Genomic DNA, 25,799 nt, shown 5'->3' with positions numbered 1-25,799 from the left:
TGTGAAGCGCACGGTTCAAAACTCGCAGATCCAAGATCGGTCGTAACCCACCGTTTTTCTTGGGCACAATGAAGTAAGGGCTGTAAAACCGTGACCTCATATCGGCTGGAGGGACCAGCTCTATCTCGTCCTTTGCCAGCAGGACTGCGATTTCCGCACGCAAGACAGAGGCATCGACGGCCTTGACTGAAGTGAACCGGATGCCTCTGAACTTAGGGGGACAGCGTGCGAACTGAATTGCATAGCCGAGTCTGATGGTCCGTAGGAGCCACCGGTACGGATTGGGGATTGCTAGCCAGGCTCAGAGAGACATACCCGCGGTGGGGCAGCGTGGTGAAACACAGGAACCCGGCTTGAGGCTTGTGACAGCCCGGCGTGTGATGACATGAAGCGGGGACTCGAGTGTTACAGCCCTTACCCGGTTCCACGAATGGGCAGGAGGGGTGCTCGGACAACCCACTGCGGCCAGCTGGTGAGAGAGGAGGAGGTGGCGGGCGAGTTGCGATATGCGACGGAGCGTAAACCGCCTTGCTGGTTGATATACACAACGGCCGCAGTGTTGTCCATGCGGACCAGAACGTCCTTGCCCCGAAGGCGCCCTCTGAGGCGGCTCAGGGCAAGGCATACTGCCAGCAACTCGAGGCAATTGATATGCCAATGCAGTTGGGGACCCGTCCATACCCCTGACACTGCGTGCCCATTGTACGTGGCACCCCAGCCAGTGGCTGAGGCATCCGTGAATACCACAGCATGCCTGGATACCTGTTCCAGGGGCACTTCTGTCCGAAGGAACGAGGGATCTGTCCACGGGCTGAAGGTTCTGTGGCAGGCCGGTGTAATCTGAACCCGGTGAGTACCGCGTCGCCACACCCACCTCGGGACTCGGCCATGGAGGCAATGCTGAAGCGGTCTCATATGGAGCAGACCGAGCAGAACTACCACCGCAGCTGCTGCCATATGCCCCAGGAGCCTCTGAAAATATTTCAGTGGGACTGCCGTCCTGCCTGATAAAATCTTGAGGCAGTTCAGCACCGACTGAGCACGTTCCTGGGTGAGGCGTGCTGTCTGGCTGACCGAATCCAACTCCATGCCGAGAAAAGAGATCCTCTGAGTTTGCTATTTTCCCAGTTGACCCGAAGACCCAACTGGCTGAGGTGTCTGAGCACCAGGTCCCTGTCAACTGATCGCGAGACTGTGCGAGTATGAGTTGAGGATGCACACCCCCCGTTCTCTCAAGGGAAGAAGGGCTTCCTCTACTACTTTGGTGAAGACACAGAGTGACAGGGACAGGGCAGGACCTTGTACTGAAATGCCCGACCCTTGAACGCAAATCGCAGGAATGGCCTGTGTCACGGGAGGATCGAGACATGAAAGTACGCGTCCTTCGGGTCGATCGCTGCAAACCAGTCTTGGGAACTGATGCACTCGGAAATGCGTTTCTGCATCAACATCTTGAACGGCAGCTTGTGAAGCGCACGGTTCAAAACTCGCAGATCCAAGATCGGTCGTAACCCACCGTTTTTCTTGGGCACAATGAAGTAAGGGCTGTAAAACCGTGACCTCATATCGGCTGGAGGGACCAGCTCTATCTCGTCCTTTGCCAGCAGGACTGCGATTTCCGCCGCAAGACAGAGGCATCGACGGCCTTGACTGAAGTGAACCGGATGCCTCTGAACTTAGGGGGACAGCGTGCGAACTGAATTGCATAGCCGAGTCTGATGGTCCGTAGGAGCCACCGGTACGGATTGGGGATTGCTAGCCAGGCTCAGAGAGACATACCCGCGGTGGGGCAGCGTGGTGAAACACAGGAACCCGGCTTGAGGCTTGTGACAGCCCGGCGTGTGATGACATGAAGCGGGGACTCGAGTGTTACAGCCCTTACCCGGTTCCACGAATGGGCAGGAGGGGTGCTCTCGGACAACCCACTGCGGCCAGCTGGTGAGAGAGGAGGAGGGAAGCGATCTCATGATTCACAGCTCTCAACTCTCTTTCTCTTGAGACCTAGAGACTGAGGAAACCACTCTTTTATTGAAGTTTTGGGCTTCTGGGCCAGCGGCGGAAAAAAAACAAAACGGAACAAAAGATTCTCCAACCGGCCCGCCTCTGGGGGAGGGAGTGAAGCGGTCATCATCTCCCGATGAGCAATCTCCTCCATGTCTGGGTCGCCTGTCTAAGGGCCTCTTGCGCTTGGCGGGGGCCTGAACGGGCTGGGCGTCCTGCCTGCGACCGGCTCCACGACGCTGCCAGGTGGAGGGGTGCTGCGGCTGCGTGGGAGCGGCGGGTGGTGAGCAGGCTGAGGGGCTGCAGCCGGGGTGGAAGCAGTAGGTTTGAAAGCTCTCGACAGCGTCGCCGAAGAGGCCGGTCTGCAACACAGGAGCATTCAGGAACTGTACCTTCTCATACTCCTTCATGTCAGCTAGACACAGCCAGAGATGGCGTTCCTGGACCACTAGCGTGGACATCGCACGACCCAGAGACTATACCTTCATCGCTCAAAATGCGAGGTCTGTCGCAGCACACAGTTCATGTAGAACCGCCAGGTCATGACCACCCTCGTGCAGGTCTTTCAGGGCTTTGGCCTGGTGGACCTGCAGTAACACCATGGTGTGGAGGGCTGAAGCCGCCTCCCCACAAGCTCTATAAGCACTGCCAGTTAGACCTGACGAATACTTACAGGCCCGTGAGGGGAGACACGGGTCATCCCGCAGAGTGGTAGCGGCTGTTGGACACAGTTGCATGGCCACAGACCGCTCCACCGAGGGGATGCCCGCATACCCCAAAGCGCCCCGACAATCAAGGGTGGTGAGGGCGGAGGAGCTACAAGAATTGTTTCGGGCTGTAAAAGGTGCCTTCCACGATCTCATGTGCTCCTCATACACTTCCGGGAAGAAAGGCACCGGAGGGGGTGCTGAGAACCACTGCAACCCCCACTGAGAAACCATTCCTCCAGCCTCAAAGGATCGGGACGCGGTGGAGGATTCCACATGAGCCCGACATTCTCAGCGGCCCAGGAAAGCATGGCACTCATCTCTGATTCTGGCTCGGTCAATGCTACCACAACCGAAGGGGGCAACGCAGCCGAGTCATCATCCTGGAGAGAGAGGACTCGCTCTCCGATGCAGCAATCATCATCTGGTCGTCAGAGGAGGCACCGAAGGAAACGCGTGGTGTACTCTGTCCAGCAGAGGGCCCAGCACGCTCCGTCGGTAGCTCCACCATCTGCGGAGTGCTTGAGGGGTGAGGAACTCCACTTGGGGAAGGCCTCACCATGATTCTCAAATCACCTCTGACTCCACCGGACGCAGCGCTGCCCCAGGTGCCGGGACGAACGCTGGATCGCAGCAGAGGCAGAGGGACTCCCCTATGTTTCACATAGCGGAGTCTTTTATTCAATTGGCTATGGGTATGGTCATGTCCCCACAAGAAGAACATGAACCATCCACGAAAGCTTCCTCAGCGTGCTGAATGCCCAGACACGTGAGGCAGCGATTGTGACCATCCTGAGGCATCAGGAAATGACCACACCCAGAAACGCACAGGTGATAAGACTTCATTAATAAGACGCGATCACCCGTGTTACTCTTTTAGAGATTGCTCTTTTAGTGCTGAAGCACGCAGGGGAACTGGCCACTGCACATTCCTGGTGTGGCTGTCTGAATGAAGACGATCTTTTTTTTTTTCTCCCGTGAGACCATGACAACCGCTGCCGCACCGTAACACCCACACTCGTCTTTCTTGCAATCACTCGAAGGAGGAAAAAGCAGTAGTGATGCACCACCGCTTGGCTCCGACGCGAAAAGATGAATTAATGAGGTGCACCTGCTGCCCCTTATACCCGCGCTGCGGGGTGTGGCAGCCAGATGAAATACCGCATGCCAATGTCCATTGGCTCGTTTAGTTACACTTGAAGTGTATTGGTCTCTCTGGCGGGATCCCAATTCATTGGTCACCGACGTGACTCGGAGTGACCGACTGAAAGGGAACAATCGTTATAGAACTGAATTAGGATGAAACTCATGGAGTAACTTTGAATGTATGCAAATATTTACATTCATTAATCAGTATGAAACAAGCCTTAGAATATAGAGTACAAGTCTTTTATATTTTAGATCAAATCTTTGATGTGAAGGTGTGTAAAAGATGACTAAAATTAAATTTTTTGGTGAGGTATTTGTTTAAAACCCAAATTATAAGTGTGCTTGTAAATATCGTCATCAGCATGCTTACTGTATTTGTACAGCCTGATTTTTTTTTTTTTAACTTGTGCAATTAGTTGATTCACAAGGGGGCAACGCTGGCTGTCAGAAAAGCAACGGAAAAGATGCAACAACAACAACAACAACAAACTACTGGAGACTGCAGCATACACATCAAAACTTAAGTATACTTTGGGCTTGAGTTAACAGGCAAATCTCTATCTTCAGGCTTCCATAATCAGGCAATACAGAGAATCAAATACAGAGCATTTACGATTTATGCCCATGAGTTTTGAGGCCACGTAATAAACTACATCATAAACTTGCTGCTGGAAGCATTTCTTTCAAAATGGATGTCAGAAGGCAATGGAGCCATAAACAACCAGAGACATTAATTTCAGAATAAACAAGGGGAGTTTGTCTCTTGTAAACTTTCATTTTAACTTTGCTGTAAACTTTATTGGCTGGGTACCAACTGGCCTGCCAATTACAGCTCCTTTCTCTTGTTAATTTTATGTTGGGGTGATAAATTCTCAGCAGGGCTCAAGTCCTGACCTCAACCTTACCTACTTCATTCATGAAGAAAACTCCTTCAGCACACCCCATTTGGAAAAAAAAAAAAAACGGACTGGTGAAGGCATCACAAAATATGTCAGAGAACCAATTTGTTAATGTGCTTTTAATTTTTTAGTGGTACATTTACACCCATGCTATTCTTCTTTTAGTTTAGATAAACCAAGCTAATGAATCAGTAGCTGACTCACAACACTGACTGTGTGTAGTGAAAGCTACAGCATGCTTCTCCTCCATCCCCGGTGTCCACACAAAGGGCACAAAACTTGCTGATATTGTATCTCTCTCCCAGTGAGCGGGACACTGACCTAGCTGTCTCATTCTGCCAATGCTAACAGAGTGAACGCCCCAGATCGGCCATTTCTATGTTAGCATTCAATGTCTGAACAGGCACCTTCAGTGAGACCACGCTGAGACGAGTTCACCAGGCCATTGGGTTTGGAGCGCCAACACGGCACTTCCCATGTTCAAGAGTAGACCTGACTCACCTCCAACTCGGTCGTGATTTAGCATATTGTTATTGTTAGCAAAAATATTGCATCTTTTATACAACCCACACAGACGTGAATAAAATAATTTGCATTCCATGCAGAACATGCATATTTTGTCAAAAAGCTTAAGGCGTTTGCTCTGGTCTTCATGTCAAAAGATGAAAGACATGCACATGTTAAATAATATAGGCTTTTGTTGACACCATTAATGACCATTCCTCAATAAAAGAACATGGTTTAAGAAATTTACATGAAATGATGTGCACTGGTGCTGGCTATCAGTTTTCTAAAATTTATGACATAAGAATTGATATTTTAGTAATTTACGGTTACTGTTATTGGTCACACTTTGTTTTGGTAACACTTTATTTTAGGGTCTCTTAACTAGTTGCTTATTAGCATGCATACTACTAGAATATTAGCCACTTATTAGTAGTAATTAAGCACATATTGATGCCTTATTCTACATGACTGCATTCTACATCCCTAATCCTACCCAATACCTAAACTTAACAACTACCTTACTAACTATTAATAAACAGTAAATTAGCAATGTATTGAGGGAAAAGTCATAGTTAATAGTAAATAAGTGTTCCCTATTCTAAAGTGTTACCCTTTGTTTTTATGTCCAATTCTCACTATTAACAAACCATTAACTACAACTTTTGCCTCAATAAACTCCTAATTTGCTGCTTATTAATAGTTAGTAAGGTATTGGGTAGGATTAGGGATGTAGAATATGGTCATGTAGAATATGTGCTTTATAAGCACTAATAAACCAGAGCCAATATGCTAATAATATGCATGCTAATAAGCAACTAGTTAATAGTGAGAATAAGATGCGTCAGAAATGATAGCCTCGTCGGAAGCACTCCGATACACAATGCAGTTGTGCGAGATTGAATCTCTTTTCTGAATAAATGCAAAAATGGCAAAAGGACCGATAATGCAGTGTCAATGAATTGCACTGTGCTATCTCAAAATAAAATATTGTTAACACTTTATTTTAGGGTCTCTTAACTAGTTGCTTATTAGCATGCATATTACTAGAATATTAGCCAGTTATTAGTAGTAATTAAGCACATATGAATGCCTTATTCTACGTGACCTTATTCTACATCCCTAATCCTACCCAATACCTAAATTTAACAGCTACCTTATTAACTATTAATAAGCAGCAAATTAGGAATTTATTGAGGGAAAGGTCGTAGTTAATAGTGAATAAGTGTTCCCTATTCTAATGTGTTACCAAAATATTTAATTTTAATATTTGACAGGATATAGTTATACTTTTAGAAAGGTAACAGGATTGACAGGGTTAAGGTTTACACAAAAGGTCATGCACTACAAGGTGCTTATTAGAAAGATTAATTTGGTAGCATTTCCAAAATTATCTACTTTTCATTTATCAAATATTTACTACACAAAATCATAGTAACAGGGTTGACGTTTTAAGATTATTCTCTGCTGACAATTCTAATAAAACATAAATTGTTTAAGTTGAAGTGATAAAAAGTGGATAATTTTGCTTGTATTTGAAGAATTCACATCCTGAAATGATACAAATATTTTATGCAATAGTTTATTACTTTAAATAGCACAAATATAGTGGTAACAGGGTGGTCGCATAGTGTGGAGGGACATCTTTTATGACTTCATTAATAATAAATTTTCAACTCAAATCCAAATAAGAAATTGATAAGAAATTATAAACTCATATCTAAATAAATATATAAATGGCTGCAGTTTTTAGTGAATCCCTCTTTTGTTCTTTGCATATCAATGACATATTTTGTGTTTAATGACTGCTTTAAAGATGTTCACATGGTTGTCCAATAATAATGGTCTCTTAGAGACTTGAGGCATGTAAACCTGAAGAAAACAACTAAAAAAACACCTGGAGTGGAAAAACAACGCACTGACATCTGATCCGTCTGAGAGCGAGAGTTTGGATCCTTTCATGTGTCTGTAAGAGCTGAAGAGAAATACCTCGCAATGTCCATCACTGCAGCAGTTTGTCTTCATCAATCATCTCGCTGTTTGTTGACCATAGCAACAGGATGTCACAGTTATTTTTATAGATTTTGTTATTGGGGTCTGCCCTCTCACAGCAGGAATTTCCTCCGCACAAAGCATCATGGGATATGGACCTGAGTGTGCTTATGACGTCTTTGCAGGGACCATCTTTGTTCTCTCATGGATTGAATTATTACATCATTTCCATGATCAAATAAGTAAGCCGTAACATTTTGAGCATGTTTGAATGCTCCCATGATGCCCAGCGATGCTGTCAGACAGCATTTTGATTTCACACTTTAGATTGTGGCATATAAGTGTTGTTGTATCTGGTTGTCTTTAATTAGCAGTTTATGTTATCTGGCATTGGGTGTTACCAGCAGACAGATGAATGGAGCTCACATCAGTGTTTTCTCGTCTGGAGACGCAGCTGAAGGTTAAGAGTCAAGGTCACGCAGACCTGTCACCTCCTTTTGATCTGCAGACGCTTTCCTCCGTCTTTCTGCATGCTCTGCCTTTAACACGGGGTCAGAGGTCAAAGCAGGGCAAGGCCGCAGGATCCCAGCCTCCTTTTCCTCTGCTAGTTTTCCTTTCTGGCTTTGTTTGTTTCTGATATCGCCCTGTGAAGTATTTGTTTATTTTAAAGTTCAGATCTGTATTTTCCTTTAGCTTTTATAAGATACATATGTCAATCCATGCTCCACGCTCCACGCTCGGCCCCTGGTCCCAATTGGCGGCCCCTCAGTTGCCATGTTGAATCAATGTTTTGAACAGAAATGCAATAATGTCAGGACCTTCACGATGGGGGTTTCAATTTGTCATATCATAAACAGGTGCTAAACATGAGGATTAGCGGTGTTGGGATCCACGGTCTTCCCTTAGATCATGTTATCTTGGTATTGGATCCCTGACGCGTTCTGTCAGATTGAACAACGGAGCCCTTGTGCTGGCCACGGGCGTCTGCAGGGCCCCAGACTTGGTCACAGGTCATTGATCAGTGTGACAAGAAACCCTGTCTGGTTCTGTTTAGAGGGAGGCTGCCTGGAACCGACCCCAGATTAGAAATGAAGAGAGGTCAAAACAAGAAGGAGCTGAAGGCTAGTGTTATAACTTATTTTCACAGTGCAGGAATGGACAGGCAGTCAGATGAATGGAATACTAGTATACTTAGTATGTTCTGCATACTAATTCTTTTTTTTTTTTGAATACTACAATTATTTGTCCTATTGATGTACTTATGTACTCTGTCATTTGTATGTAAATAGTGCACTCACACTCACACTTCGCATGATGGATGATGTGCTAATCATACTTACATAGTAGAAGTAAGTAGTAGTACGTAGTAAGTAAGTAATAAGTAGTAATATGCCATACACTAGATGGTAGAATACAGCTTTATGGTCATGCTTTAGTTTGGGGAACAATTCTCACTATTAACTAATTATTAACTATGAATTATGCATCAGTAAACTCCTAATTTGCTGCTTATTAATAGTTAGTAAGGTAGTGGTTATGTTTGAGGTGCATTAATATAAATAAAAAATAAAAAAATGGTCATGCAAAATATTAATATGTGCTTTAAACTGCCAATATGCTAGTAATATGCATGCTAATAAGCAACTACTTAATAGAGAGAACTGGTCCCTAAATTAAAGTACATAGAATACAGTACCTCTTTTGGGACCCAACTATAGTCTGTGCAATGATAAATGTCACAAACAGCAGCATGCCACCTTGTTGACATGAATTCAGTGAGTGCGTCCAGTTTTCATCTCAGAAATAAATTAGATAATTTATAAATATTAAATCCAACTGTAGTCAAGTAAGAATAAAGATATTGCTGCTCATATTACTTCCATGTTGCAAGCATTTGACAGAGTAATCAGCCAGTAATCAGTGCAATGGAGGCACTGCTTCCTGTCACATGACTTTTAACCTGTATTTTGATGTTCGCCCTTCACATTCACACCACACTTTAGAAACTCAGTGATAACACAGTGATCTGGTGTTGTATGCCGCATTTACTTAGACAGTGTTACTTTAGGAAAAAGAGAAAAAAATATTTTAGAACACTATTTAGTCTCGTATTCCATAATTTGCTTTATACTTCAATTTGTTTTACAATCTTTGTCTTGCCTCCTCAGAGACAAAGTACATACTACTTATAGGTCTTACAGGTGAACCCTATTCTTGCATGCTCCCTTGTCAGGTCTTATGTCTTCCATGTCTTGTTTGTAGTCACTGTTTCATCGGGTGCAGATGGACCCCATTGAGAAAGAGTGGCTGCGTTGCGCAGCACTGGGAAACGCTACTACCCTGTACCTGCTTCTTCAACAGGACACTACACTTGTCTCCAAAAAGGTGAAGCTTCACCATTGCATTTTATTTGTAAAAAAATCAAATGTTTCCATAACTAAAAGAAACATTATTTAATATTTTGTGTATAGAGTCAATCATTTTCCTGATTACTAGTAATTTGTGTAGTGACTGGAGGGTTGCAGTTGTGTTTCCTGAGTTGTAAGGGTCAAGCTAATTAGGATGAGGATTACGTTACTGCACAGAACCAGAGAGTGTCTCTTTTGAAGATTTAGGGCAGGATGAAAAGACTCTGACAGGAACTGATTGTTGTTTGACCAGGAGCGTTTTTTTTTTGTTTTTTTTGATAGTGTTAGAGGAACAGAGCGGGTCTGCTTTAAAGGTGAAGAGAAAAGAAAATAAAACACGCTGACGACTTCCAGATATTGTTTGTCCCCTGGATGCAAGCGCAGCCTGTATTGGCTTAACTTCAGAAGCCTTTGGCCCCAAGGCTGTGTATTCTGCCACTTACGCACACTTCCGAAACAAGGGAGATGGTTGAACACAGAAAACGGAGAAGAGGAAAAGGAAAGGAAGGTGGCAGACATGTGTCTGGTTGTAAATCATCACATATGTGCCTGGCAGCAGCAGCGGGTCGCGGCTCTACGGGAGTGAGGCCCAAAGCAGCAGCTCTTATTAAATTTCCATGAAGTTTAGTGAATTTACGCGGTGAACGAGGATGACAGGGAACGGCTGGAGCTGCTAAGTGCTTGCAGCATTGCTGTAGAGCAACTGGCAAGAACACTTACCACCTCTGTAGCTACTGCTAATGCTAATAGCTACTTGTTTTACTCTATTATAACCAGTTGTCAGATATTAATGGAACATTCTCAGAAAACGGTGCCATTTGTGTCCAAAGATTTCAAGGAATTACTTTGAAACAGTTACTCTTGAACTAAGTGCTAAAGCACCAGTATGTGTTTACAGACTTGCAGTGCAAGAACCAATAGTTATTTAATGTTACTAACCCTGAGTCTAACTCTAGTTGAGTTGCATGTTAATTAGTAATTAATCAGTAGTAAATCATGGCCCAAAAATTCCTGCAAGCTACCCTTTTCTTAAAACCTACATGAAATAGTGTTTTTAAAGCAAAGTTAGTTTTACTTTTTTATCAACGTCAACAAAAACTGAAACATTGTTTATCATTATTTCCACTAGTTCCAAAGTCAAACGGATTTCATAATCTTTAGTTGCATCTACCAAAGGGTGAATGTGGTCCAGCGGGATTCTGTTTCAGCCTAGTGTAAGTTTGTGGACCTGCTACCGCAAAAGAGAACACTTTAAATCATGTGTCCACTAGCATGCTAGTGCTGATAACACCAAAATGTTCTTTTGTGTAAGTGATGCTAACTTAGACAACAACAGGACATTTCCAAAGAGCACGCAAGGTTTTCTTCTGTACCCCACAATACATTTTTCAAACAAGGAACCGGTTCAAATGCATCTTCATTGTCTTTAAAGATAAGATGGGACATTCTCATCAGATCGGACTTCAGATGTGGCAGTCAAAGATGGACATTTTTAGTGGACCTTTTTTGCTCATCCAGTCCCCCCAGGTCAACAGTAATGGCCAATGCTCTTAACCAGGATCAGATAAAAGCGATAGTGTTGATGGGATAGACAGCATCTTATGTGGCCATCACGATTGAGAGACAAAAACTCATAGGAAAGGTTAATCTCAGGCCCTTATCAATCAATTACATTTGGCTTTGTGGAATTAATGGCATGGCTGGAATTGCTTGGCAGGATTGAAAAGGGTTTGTGGGCTGAACTTGGCATTGGCGTCTCTAGGGGAATGAAGCTCTTTGTGTTTGAAGCATCACAGCCAAATGGTTCAAACCCCTCTCATAGACGCAGATACAGAGCAAGATAAGAGCTTCTGAAATTAATTAGTGCCTCCTCGTTCCCAATCAAACGGTTACCTTGAATCCCTTGTGAATCCCTGCAGAAAACGCAGCTCCATTGAAATTGCAATGTGTGACTTTGTGCGGTACATTCTTTGACCATGTTTGATTTATGTGTCCGTGATGTCTACAATCTCATTAGATTTGTTTCCTCCTTCTTTTCGCAGGACTTTGTCACCGTAAGTACATGAGGACTCTACCTATACCCCTTCATCCTCGTCTTCTGTTGCTTCTGCTTCATGCCACTAGAAAGAACTTGTGCAAACCCAATTATCAGTTTTTCGTGTAATTCTTAGTTTTACCCTAATCTATCTGTTGTCTGCAATTATATTCAAGTGTTGTTTCAAGATCATCATCAATTGTTATCTGAGGCTGGTTGGGATGGGGACTATAAGCAGTGTTGTGCTGCTTAAAATACCAAAACTGCCAGCTTAACTACAAATTTCAAAAGGATAACAGTTTGTTTTCAAACAGAGTAGCTGTCCCATTAAAAAGTTAAAAACAATAACTAGTGGCGTAAAGAGAGTAAAATACATTGGGAACACAGTGGTATGCCCAAGTGTATATTCAAGCCTAAAATGCCCACCTTCTATTTCATATTAACCAATTTTAGGTCAAATTCATTTCATTTAAATAGTAAACCTAATCTCATGAAATAAAGAAGCGGAATAGTATGTTTTGAGGTCGCGGTTTCATACAAATTTGTGCAATGTGAAAATGTATGATTTGTGACAAAATAAAAGTAAACTTCAAACTAACCCCACTCCTAAACCTAACCCTCCATGGGGCAAGTAAGTTGTACAAAAATGTGTAAATGAGATTGTACAAATTCATACAAATTTGCCACCAAATTGTCAAATATAATATTTACAAATTGTAATGCAACAGTTTTGAAAATTGCAGAGTTCATTTAAATTAACCAGTCTGTGCAAAATTAGATTTTGAATTGTTTTGTAGTAGAATGCAAATACCATCAATACGGTTAGCCACTTTTTATTAGTAGCTTGTTCATCTAGCCAAGTCAGCCATGACAGCCATGAAAAGGAAGTCAAAAAAGACAGCAAGTTTGGGGGTGTTTAGATAAATGATATGCATGTATGAGTAGAGACTCCCACTGGTCAGTTGCATCCATCGCAATGCTGTTGTTTACTAGAATATGACACCAGGGAAATCAGATTTGCAAACAATAACATCCAAGGGCTTGCTAATCTTCTTAAGAGAAATTAATGAAGGGGGTGGAAATGAGAAGGGGGTGTCTGTGGCCAGGTTGGACACTGATCTTAAGGCGATCGAATAACAAGGGAAGATGAGACCAGGATCTGGGGATTAAGCTGAGGAGATCCCAGAGGAATCAAATGAGAGTTTAGCCTTTAGACTCACAATTTCTCAGCTTAGAGCCAACCACCCCCAAAACTTCAAAAACGGGAAGCTTTGAAATGGGAGTAGGTGTCCATAATCCCCTCTGTGAATGCTAATCTATGTATCTAGATTTGGTCCTTCCCTTAGCTTGAGCTTCACAACAATGCTCCTCTCCTCTTGGGCTGGCCAACTTTAGCCTTGTGATGTGTTGATGAAGGTAGAATGGATTAGGTGTTCTCTGTAGAGTAGTTCTTTCATTAGATCTCATTAGCTCTCTTGACTAGAATGTAAAGGACACTTGCTTAGAGTCCATTGTACAGTATTTCATTTGCATCAGGACAATGTTTGATCCATGTTGTCTTCAATCACTATTGTCTTCAATGACTTCATTGGATTTCCAGGGGGTAAGCATGCTCTCTAAGAGTCATTTTTGTTATATCAAGTTTGTTAGCGGTGTTTGCTAAGGCAAGCATTCCTATGGTGGAGGAGGGACCCGGGTCATATCTAGGGACCAGAGTATCACAGAGACTTTTGGGTGGGCTCTTTTGATTTAGGCCAGTAAGCAACCACAAAGACTACGCTAGCAACAACATAGCAACATACTAAAACCATCCAGAATACCTCCAGTGCCCTGGTGACCACCCAAAATACCCTAACATAGGTGTCAAACTTTGTAATGCCAAGGACCGCCAAATATGATGATCCCTAATAGTTTGTTCACACCAGAAGTGAAGCGAATATTCGCATCGCGTTGCTCACTCTAGATTTCTCGTGAGACGTTTTTCTCGTAATTTTTTTATGCGAATGAAAACATGATAATGCTCTCCCTCCATTTTCTTATACAATCGGTTGTGTCAAACAAGACGCATCGATAAGCTCTTTGCTGATTGGCTTGCACGACAACGTGTCATGCAAATTTCCTGCTCGAGTTGAAATTTTTCAACTTGCGTGGAAGACGCGATTGATGCAAATATCGTCCATATTTGGCATGTTGCCAAAATCGTCTAGTCACCTGGCACAAATTCGTGGCTATTTGCATCTTTGCATTGACTTTGTAATCTACATGCGCAAATAATTACATTCGCTTTTGCTTGTAAATTGTTGATGAAATTGTAGTAAAACTTCGCCTTGTGGGCAGACATGTAGCGCTGTTGTGCTTTGGGCGTCCTGAGTTTGAGTCCCGACTTATGGACCTTTCCCGATCCCACTGCGCTTCTTGCCAACTTGCTGTTCTATCGAGATAAAGGAATAAAACACCAACAATACATCTTAAAAAACAAACAAACAAACGAAAAAACTGCTCAATTTGAAAATCGAAGCAACGTTTGCATGGTTAAGCAACCTTATTCTTTAGAAAATATAATTTTCAATTTCTAAAATCTATTTTTATTATACCTTTTATATTTCAAATGAGCACAATTGATTTCATACAGCACTGACAAACAGTAATGCAATGTGCATATATCACTGCTTTTCATTGATATTTATTAATTCAACTCACATTAAAAGTCTTTGCCTACATTTTCAAGAGTGCACAATAAAGAGAAACCAGTGTTAATATATGAAAACATGGTCATGGTGGTTTACACCTTCAGGCATCTTCATGCAGGAGTTGAGCACTCTTGTTCAACATTAATAACTGCAATGATGAAGTATTTAATTCATGTTAATGTGTGTGTCTGGTATGCGGCCCTCTCTACACGCACAGGCAGCCGAATGATCATTGTGTCTAATTATAGTGTAATGACACGGCAATTATTAGTTTAACAAACAGGCACTGCTCCAGCCGCCTCGGGGCGGACATGCACCTCTCCGCATCTCTCAGCCAATAGGAGTGGAGGATTGAGCTACTGTGGCGTAAAAGGATTAAATTCATGCTTAAGTTTTAGGATAAGAACAGGCTCTTTACATCTTTTTATTGGCCTTTTGTATGTTTACAAAAAATTTCACAGTGCTGCAGCGTAAATGTGGTGGGATTTTAACAGTTTTTTGAGATGAGAGGTAAAATATACCTTAAAAAGTCAGTAATGTTTCGTTTCTTTTTCAATTATTATGATTTATGAAAGCCGACAGAGGGCTTGTTCTCATCTGCTAGTGTAAGATTTGCTATGTACTATACACAAACCTTCTAAGGCAGCATCCTATCTGAAATGGACCTTCATAAGAGGGATTTTATTAATTTATACAAGCAGAAACTCTGTATCATACAAATAGACCTCTTTGCTCAAAACACACCGTAGACGTGACTCACACTTGAGTTCAATAGAGTTTAACATTAGCATGTTGCTAAACAAAACACTTGATACTCTAAAGGATTCCTCCAGGGGTGGTGTATTTTTGTAGGCCAAATCCAGAAACAAATTATCATTTTAGTACTTTTGGTCTCATTGACACAAAGTCAGTCATTTATTTGAATAGGATTTTGGTGTAATTTGCCTGAAATATGACCTAAACATTGAAGTCATGTGACTGTAGCGTAGTTAGTTCAGTTGCATTTAGCTTTTTGCTTCTAACAATTATGTTTAGTTTTCAAAATTTAATAAATAAAATAATAAAATATCCCAAAAGCCAGTGGAAGAATCCTATTGGGTTTTGTTCAAGGGAACCAGGGTGATGCTAACTTACAACAAAAACCCATCAATGCAGTGCTCTATAATATAATACAATACATAGCACTGCAAATATTGAGTAAAATTATTAAATTTTGATGATTTTTTAAAATATTATGAATGAATGTTCGTCTAATGCAGTGGTTCCTAACTAGTGGGGCACGACTTCTGGTATGGTCACAGATAGTAGGGACAAACTATATAAATACAAATAATAATAAGTGACTATCCATATAATTTTGCATAGGAAAAAAAATAGGGTTTTAAACATTTAAAGCATAGGAGAAAACTGTCAGTCGAACTATAATGACTAGTAAACCGCATTTCTGATGTTTAAAAAATCCATGAAATTGAGAAATCAGTCTAGGTAATTTTAAAAAATGTGCATATTGGTGAGATTATACAGTTGTCTTTTATGCAATAAACAATTTTGATATTGTGTTGGATCGCCACTTAATGTCTAATGTAAAATCTGGGTCCTGAAGCAAAACCAGTTGAGAACAACCCCTTCAATTCTATCTGAAATTGAAAATATTCAAAGCTTTCAGTATTATCAAACCTCAAATTTGAGTGATAAGGTCATAAAAGGTATGTTTGTGTGTGTGTGTGTGTGTGTGTTTGTGTGTGTGACTGCTCTCCCTGTGCAATAATTCAGTGTTATCCCAGCAGTCATTGTAAGAGGCTGTTAATGTTGCTCTTTTGTGTGGGGCTATGGCCGTTTTTAAACAGCTCCATATGGTGACAAGCATCAGGCTTTGAGTGAGAGTGTGTGTGTGAGGGTCTGCTCTCACCCTCTCTATTGAGCCTGACCACAGTGGAGCACTATAAGCTGTCCTTTCACACTGCCAATAAAAGACAGAGCCTCCATCTGGCACACACTAAACCTCTCTCTCTCACACACACACACACACACACACACACTGACTAAACCGACCCGAGTTTTGCCCCATACATGAAAATTACATTGCTTCTTATGCCTGGCTTGATCAGACTGGGGGAATATAAATCTTTTGTTTGAGGATTTTTTTTATTTTTTATTTTTTTAAACATCTGATGTAGATGATAAACACTGGATTTGACAAATTCAGAGATGTAGTATTAATAATAATAATAATAATACAAATTTACATTTTATTTTTCCAAGATTAGTTTGAAAGGCTTTATTTAACAAAATAATTTCACTGTCCATAAATATATAAGCATCACCACATTATCATATCCATACTTTTTACACCCATATTATTGTCCACAAACTGTAAATAATTTTGAAAAGTAAAAATAAACTCCACAAGTCTGATTTTAGGCATCTTTCATGTGCGATTACCAAACGGTGCAAAATAAATATATAAATAAACAAACAAACAAACACTTTGTTTTAGGGTTTGTGCAAATGCCTTAGCAAACACCTCTAAATTATATCTTTGTGTCATATTTCTTTGTGAAAAAATTCCCCCAAACTGTATTGAATGTGCAAGAAAAAAGTACTTACATATAATATAATATTAACGAAGTAAAAGGCCACTTAAGTGTTTTTAAAGACTTTTAAAAAGTGTATTTTAGTAATAATGTCAAAATAAATGTTTTACTGCTTTAAAGAATTAAGCATATTTCGATGTTTTGACTAACATACTGTACTAAAGCACATGGAAAGTGCTTTACGATTATAAGTTTAACTCTAGTGTGTTATTTGATATTTGATATAAGCCAGCATATTTAAAACATGCTAAATTGCAACTTCATAAAGATGTGTAATTACAAATATATTTAAATACATGACATATAGCATACACTTTAACAAAAATGACATTAACTAAATTACACTAATTAAGTGGTTCAAAAACACTCTAGAGTTCAGCTCATTACATTTAACATAAATTGAAACATTTTAAACAAAGAAGTTGCATTTAAGTGTCCAAGGTTTTTACGTTCAGTTCGCGCTTAAGTATAAACTATATTAAAAGTACTATTTTTAAATGTATTTTAAAGTTAAAATTACTACTTATTTTTCACATGGCTATGGAAACTTGATGTTTAATGCTCCAGTACGTTCTGCTAACATCTTAGCTGCACTAGGTTTTGCTTTTCTGCAGACTGTTCAGTGGATATTGTTTCATTGCACATTGTTTACTAAACGATCATAGACCTGGGCAGATTGCTGCTCTTCAGGACGGGGCACAGACTGGCCAGAGACCAACAGAGAGGAGGACATTTCTCGACGGATTGTATGTGTGTGAATAAAGCAGGGGCCTGTCCGCCCAGCGAGGGCTCTGTAAGAGACGGCTTATGGGGTCAAGGTGGGCTGCCAGCTCTTGCGTGACAAGATACATAGGGCTTTTTGATTCGCTCTTTGGCAGATTACAGGTTGCTATAGTTTCTCTAATGCTCAAATCAAGCATTCAGCTAATCGGCTCAGAATAGGTTAAAGGCTGCCGCTGATTTTGAAGAGATAAAACTTGGTGACAGAAAATTGGGGAGGAGAGTTTGACAAAAGCACGGCTGCACCAGCTTTGATGTCCTGCTCTGTGTGAATGTGGACGGGGACCGGAGAGACACTCGGCGCTTTTGGCCAAACACGCCGATGTGACGAAACACAATGGCGACTATGAAGAGCAACATGGCCCAAAAGAGTTGTGTTATCCTATTACTGATGTTGTTTTCTTGCTTTCTTTCTCTGTCTCACTCCGGGAATCTCTGACACACACAATGAATAAAAAATAACACTTGGAACTCCTCACTTGGACCCGAAGTTTGTAAGTAGCCTGTACTTTCATCTGTATTCATGCATAATTCGAAAGTTTGTGCAGTCTAGAGGATATTTGTGTTTAGAAAAGCATAAAGATCACTGATAGCAATGATACATGATACCAATATCTATATCTATATCTATATCTTTCTGTATACAGTGCCCTCCAAAAGTATTGGAACAGTGAAGACAAAATTGTTCTGTTGGCTGTAGAGTCAAGACATTTGCAAATATGATGAAAAGATGAATATGAGACAAAACTACAGAATGTCACATTTTATTATTAACCATTTCAACACATACATGTTTTACCAAATAAAAAGAAAAGCACTTTTAGAGTTCATCCCACTCATTGATATGAGCATAAGTATTGGGACAGTTGAACATAAGGCAGATATAAAAGATTAAAAGCTATTATTTAGTTGCAGATCCCTTGCGCACAATCACAGCAGTGAGTCTGTGACCCATAGACATCACCAGACTCTTGGTCTCATCCTTTGAAATACTTTTCCCAGCCTTTAATGCAGCCAATTCCAATTGTTGCTTATTTTGGGGAGTTTCTGCCTTTACTCTCCTCTTCAGCTGGTGAAATTCATGTTCAATCGGATTTAAATCTGGAGATTGACTTGGGCAATCTAAGACTTTCCATTTCTTTGCCCTTATAAAGTCCTTGACTGAACTGGCAGGGTGTTTTGGGTCATTGTCCTGATGCAATATGAAGCACTTCCCAATGAATCTGGTGGCATTTTCTTGAATATTGGTAGGCAAGATGGTTTTGTACCCTTCCAAATGAATTCTGCTACTGTCATCATACATTAAGTCATCAGTAAAGTTGAGAGGGTCTGTTCCAGAGGCAGCCATGCATGCCCGTGCCATGACACCACCTCCACCATGCTTTACAGATGAGGCTGTATGCTTGATATCATTGCAGTTCCCTTTTTTTCTCCACATTTTTGCTTCCCATCACTTCGATAAAGGTTCGTCTTTGTCTCATCGGTCCATAAACAGTTCCAAAGTTCCAAAACTCTTCTGGCTCACCTTTGTGCTTTTTTGCAAACTCTAATCTTGCCTTTCTAATTTTGGAGCTGGTCAGAGGTTTGTATCTTGCTGTGTAGCATCTGTAATTCTGTGTCAAAGTCTCCTGAGGACAGTAGATTGTCAGAGCATCACCCCAGCTTTCTGGAAGTTGTTGGTGATTTTACAGACACGTCTTTTAGGGTTAATTTTCACAGCTTTTATGATTTGTCTGTCATCAACTACTGTTGTTTTCTCAGCCGATCAGGTAGTTGTTGGTTGCTGGTGTCGCTGGTGGTTTCCAAACTCTTGATTTCTCCATGCCCTTTGTTTTTGCTAGAGCTCTAACTGACTTCCTCTTTTCTTTTAGCATCCAAATTGCTTGCTTTTCTCTCAAAGTCAGCTCCCTCGTCTTCATCCTGGTTTGTGTGCGTCATCATCGAATGCAAGACTCAGAATGCAGAAGTAATGGATATAACTGATACGACACATTCCCTGCTTTTAATATCTGAAGAATTAATGCAACAGGACACAGCTGATCACTTAGAAAGACCTGGAGGCAACTGTTCCAATACTTATGCTCACATCAGATCGAGGGATGAAACTCTAAATGTGCTGAACTTCTGAGCTGGTAAAACATTTATGTGTTGAATCACCCAATAATAAAATGTGACATTCTGTAGTTTTGTCTCATATTCATCTTTTCATCATATTTGTAAATGTCTTGACTCCACAGCCAACAGAACAATTTTGTCTTTACTGTTCCAATACTTTTGGAGGGCACTGTATATTATTGTGATATAATTTCTAATTCAGGCCTGGGTTATTATAATGAACTAAAAGTAAATAATTAACAAACAAACAAATAAATGGTAAATGATATGAATAAAATATTTGTAAAAAATTGCCAAAACAACATTTCTCATTTTCACTTAGTGCTGTACTACAATAACTAAATTGAAATTGAAATGTAAATTAATTAAAAAAAAAACTACATCTAACATCCATATGTAAATAAAACCAATAAAAATGACAAAAAAAGTACATTTAAATAAAAATTAAAACAGTTAACAAAAATATAATAGTATATCAATAATACTTAAGTAACACTGAATTAAGCTAAATCTGCAATCTTGTTGCTTACTCCCCCCCCCCACTACTTAGCAGTGATATTACGTATAAAAAAAACAATTAATAAAAACATGACATAACTTTGAAATGAGAAGCACATTATGTATTCTTCACCACCCGTCTGACGGGAAGCACAGTTGAACAGCAGTTGAGTTGGCGTCCTTGAGTTTGGCTCTTTTAGTTTGGCCTCAGTGAGCTAACATTGTGCTGAATTAGCTGCTATGCAAATGACTCAAGCCTGTTCTCATTCATTCATATGGGGCCAAATCTGCTTATGCAAATGAACCCAAACACAGCTTTGATAGGTGCTTCATAAATGGGCTTCACATACAGTAACCCAAAATTTTGGACTTTTATAACACACTTAAAAATGTGTAAATGTCATTGAATAGATAAAAAAAAAAAAAATAACACTGTAGTTGTTTAGTTCTTGTCTGATGACACTATATTTAATTTTAAGTCAATGGACATAAGGCTGTAAATGGTTTATAACGGGTTTCACAGTTTTAGGTATTGTCAAAGTGTTTATAACGATTATATCACTGTTTCTGACAGATTTTCAATAGGTCTCTAAACTAATTAAAGTCAACATCTTATTTAAGTAGTATGCAAAATTAAATGTATTTTACATTTTATGTTTTAATTTGGTCAGAACAAAAGCAGCAGATATGCTAATTATTCAGATGACATATTTTCGGATATATGCCGTATTTGGATGTAACATGACAGAAATGCTCTGATGTAGTGATCACTGATTCATCCATGAATTTATCAACTTCCCAAGTAACTTGCAGTTGTATGTTTCAATAAGAAATGGCAATAAAGAGAAAAAAAAATAAGATAAAGAAACCCTTTTGTACTAAAAAGAAAGAAATAAAGAAAGATAGATGATAAAATTATAAAATGATAAAATAACTTCCACCCTGTTTTTTAATGCATATCACTGGTGTTAATGTGTGTGATTCATAAGTTACGGAAGCCCTGAACTGCATGGTAAGTGCATGTATGAAAAAAAAGAAAAAAGAAAAGAAAATTGAATTGAAAAAAACAAAAAAACATTAAAATGTAATTTACATTTATGTAACAATTTTACACAATTGTAACAATTTTTAGCTTTAGTCTGCTCACTCTGGTGTTTTTTATTTTTATTATAGAAACTATTATTATTGTTGTTAATAATAATAATAATAATTTAGTCTACATATGAAACCCTGTTGCTCACTTGGGTGTACAAACAAACAAACAAACAAACAAATAAATAAATAAAACCTGTATTATTGGTAACACTTTACAATAAGGTTCATTAGTTAACTACATTAGTTAACATGAACTAATAATGAACTGCACTTATACAGCGTTTATTAATCTTTGTTAATGTTAATTTCAACATTTAATAATACATTATTAAAATATTGTTGACATTAGTTAATGCACTGTGAACTAACATGAACTAACAATGAACATCTGTATTTTTATTAACTAACGTTAGCGAAGATTAGTAAATACAGTAACAAATGTATTGCTCGTGGTTAGTTCATGTTAGTTAATACATTAACTAATGTTTAACTAATGAACCTTATTGTAAAGTGTTACCGTATTATTTATTATTATTATTACTTTACAAAAATGCAATATAAATAGTAAGGGTGATAAATAATACATTGTAAATCGATAAATCATGTATAGTCACAGATGCACTGCGTTGAAATTCACTAAAAATGTATATCTAAAAATGGACCACAAAATGGATTTAGTTTACAAAAATGGGCCTTGCAAAAGGTTTTATACAAAGAGGAAGATCTTGGTAATTTTGGTAACACTTTATTTTAAGGTGTCCTTATTACACGTTACATGTACTTACTATTATAATAACAATAAATTATGCACGGTTACATCCAAGTAACCCTAATCCTAACCCTAGCCATAGTAAGTGCATGTATATTACTCAGTAAATGGATAATTACACTGTAACAAGGACACAATGTAATCAAGATTGTCAGTGAATAACTATTTAAATTCTGGTCTGTTCCTTACAAAAAGTCTCTCTTTTGTGTTCCACAGAAAAAATAACAGCATACAGGTTTGGAACAACATGAGGCTGAGTAAATAATGGCAGAATATACTCATTAGCTTGAATTATTCCTTTGAAGAAATCAATAAAACCAATCATATGAAGCAAAACGCACACAGTGTCAATATGATCTTTGTGCATGAGTAAAAGCAGGCCGCTCAGATGAGTCCAGTGCTTGCGGTGGCTCAGCGCTGCTCTTCTGAAGCCCAGGAGCACGTCACATGTGTGATGATTGACAGCGGCGTGGTGATTGACAGCTGCTGTGTTTGCATGTGTGTGTTGCAGACGGCGCTCCACTGGGCGGCCAAGCAGGGCCGTGTGGAGATGGTGGACATGATGGCGCGCTCCGGAGCGGACGTCAACCAGCGAGCGGTGAGAGCTGACAGGAGCCAGCGCCCCACTGACACACTCACATTTACACCTCTGCAGGGGCCCGCGCACACAACACACACCCAAACACACACACAAATTAACACCTCCTCCCGCCGCTCAGCCTTCCCGTATAATGTGTGTGTTTGCGTATAATTAAAGCGTAATTTCTCTTTAATACGAGCCCTTAGGTCACAAACTTCCTCGCCTATGTGATTCGACGTGGCTAATCAGCTAAATTTTACTATTAATCAAACACACTCGCAGCGAGGGCTCGGATTTGAAGTGGAGTGTGTTTGCATAAACATGACCTCATGTTTATTTATTCCAGATCTGCTAACAGTCGGGCAGTGAATGCTTTGGCCTTCCCCTCAGTTCATGCATATTATAATGCACTGTATCTTATCTCGTCATATTGAGGGTTGGTGAAGTGCAAAGGAAATACTGACAGGATCTTTGTGCCTCTGGCAGCACACCTCCCTCCCTCCCGACCCCCAGCCTTTATTTGGAGGTCTATTTTCCCTCTATCACCCACAGCATCGTGGATCCTCTCAGAAGGTTATTTCAGATCAGATCCTGCTGCAGTTTAAAGAGTCCAATTCAACCCTTTGCAAATTGGCTGTTTATATAAATGTGAAGATCCAAGAGTGTTTGTTTGTGGGTAAAGGACTAAAAAGAATGTCAAAAATGATTAAAGATGATTAAAAGGAGAAAGCTTTTACATTTTTTATAGTATTCAAGTTGGTTTTACACACATCATATATATAATTTTCAACAATGGTTTTGAATTAGTGATTCTGAAATTGTTAAGAGGTGTAATCAAAAAAAAAAAAAAAAAAAAAAACCTTTCAGTGTGTAATTTATTTTTATTTATTATGTAATTTATGTATTTATTTTTATTCTCTCTCTCTCTCTCTCTCTCTATATATATATATATATGAACAAACTTTTCTTTTCAAATATATTATATTATATTGTAGACTGATAATTACAAACTACTGAAGGCTTTTGATTCTATTTGTTACCATCTTTATTACATTTTCTTATATTCAAAGTTTTATTAGTTGTATACTAATATTGAATCTTCAAATAAATATATTAAAAGTAAATATATATTGGGGGAAAAAATAATCTCAGGACATAATTAATAAGACAAGTTCATTTCAACCAACTTGATCAAAAATAAAATGTTTAAATAAATACTAAAATAAAATGTTTTACGTTATATTTAATAAATAAATAAATAAATCTAAGGACCAATAAATAATAAAAATAATTCCAAACTACTTAATGTTATATAATGTTTCAAATTTATTTATTTATTTATTTATTTATTTATTTATTTATTTATTTATTTATTTATTTATTTATTTATTTATTTATTTAATTTTTATTTTTATTTTTTATTTTTTTATTTGTTTGTTTGTTTGATTGATTTTTATACAGTTTTTAGTTACAGCTATTCATTTTTTTTCAGACTGCCAAAACATCAAATTAATTTCAATTTAAAACATGTAAGAATATCCATCATAGTAGAAGTGTAGATTTATACATTATTTATTTATTTGTTTGTTTGTCTGTTTGTTTGTTTGTTTAAAGTTACAGCTATTTAAATTTTTCAGACTGCCAAAACATCAAATTAATTTCAATTAAAAAAATGTAAGCATGTCCATCATAGTAGAGGTGTAGATTTATACATTATGTATGTATTTATTTATGTATTTATTTATTTATTGTTTTTTGTTGTTGTTGTTTTTTAAATTAACAATAAAAATATAGTGGTAAAATCCAAAGAGGGAAAGTATTGTGATTACTTAATGTTTTCTCTCACTTTTTCCACTTCTCTAATCTCCCTCCTCATTCTGTCTGCAGCGACGTGCTCATTGAAGATAATGTTTAAAGCCTTCACGAGCACAGTCGAGCACACGCGCACTTTTTATTGCCGTCATAATTACATAATTAACTTTTGCTCTCTAATCGTTATGGGGCTAATGGTGCTCTTCAAGTGCAGTCTCCTCTGGGCAGAAATGGAATAAAAAAATCAATAATCCATGCAGCGCTGTCAGGGTCTGAATGTGCCTTACTATGATTCACAAACACACGAGGCGTGGATTTCTCTTTTCATTCGCTGTCTCATTTCATCTTTTGATAGACCTGGTGTTTCACCACTGAAAACAAAAATTGGTGAAGAATTTTGACTAGTAAATGCTAGCAAATTACACAAACAATTACAAAGAAATGGCAAGTAACAGTGAATTAAATATGAAGTTCTGAAGTAGAAAAACTTATATATTCTATCTTTTAATGTTAATTGCTTATAAGTGAATTTACATCTGATCGGTGAAATTGTCAATTCCTTTCATTTTGAAATTATTTTAATGAATAATTTAATAAGTTCATGTTAAATATCTGCCTGTTTCTTTCTTTCTTTCTTTCTTTTTTCAATACCGACACCTGGCTTTTTCAGCATGTAAGTGTACACCTGGTTTTATTCAGTTTCACATATTCAGAAAATGCATGTTCTGATAAGCATACTGTAAATTATCACAGTCGATTCTGACATTACTTTCTCTGTGAAGAATACATGTAATGTTCCCATAAAATTTGGCCTAAACATGATATCATATCTACACTTTAGAGCAGTCTTGAGGTTGGAAGTGCACCCATGATTCTTTGAAATGCCGTAGGCGGCTCAATAGGTTTTTTAGACTTAGATTTATGCTCTTCATGTGAAGGAAATATTTCCTTCACAAATTGCCCGTGCTGTCAGTGTGAAATTAAGTTCTTGACCCATCTTGTGCTATGCTTATTCTGTTTCTGTAATCTTCTCTGGCTTTTGCTGGCAAATGGGAGCCGACGCTGGTCTTGATGACGGCCTGCTTTCTTCTTTCCTTCTGAAGGGGGTGAGTTTGATTTCAATACACCTGTGAAATGAAGCAGGATTTAGAAGAAATGTGCTTCAGATTCT

The 25,799-nt window shown here is 39.2% G+C and overlaps 1 protein-coding gene across 3 annotated transcripts in view; it reads left to right on the top strand.

The window, feature by feature from the left end:
- Positions 1 to 25,799, top strand: part of LOC131534311 (uncharacterized) — an 87,636-nt gene that overhangs the window by 40,313 nt on the left and 21,524 nt on the right. The window contains exons 6-8 of one of the 3 annotated variants that reach the window (XM_058767141.1): positions 9,515 to 9,637; positions 22,748 to 22,834; positions 23,163 to 23,614. In XM_058767141.1, the coding sequence (XP_058623124.1) occupies positions 9,515 to 9,637; positions 22,748 to 22,834; positions 23,163 to 23,171 (219 nt within the window). In that variant the 3' untranslated portion in view covers positions 23,172 to 23,614. Of the gene's footprint in view, positions 1 to 9,514; positions 9,638 to 22,747; positions 22,835 to 23,162; positions 23,615 to 25,799 lie in introns of those variants that run through there. The other 2 variants (XM_058767139.1, XM_058767140.1) reach the window with 2 other exon arrangements.

The sequence above is a fragment of the Onychostoma macrolepis genome, chromosome 25 (genome assembly GCF_012432095.1).
Source record: "Onychostoma macrolepis isolate SWU-2019 chromosome 25, ASM1243209v1, whole genome shotgun sequence".
Classification (NCBI taxonomy): Eukaryota; Metazoa; Chordata; class Actinopteri; order Cypriniformes; family Cyprinidae; genus Onychostoma; species Onychostoma macrolepis.
Note: the sequence above shows the minus strand (reverse complement) of the source record. Positions and strands in the feature narration are given on the sequence as shown.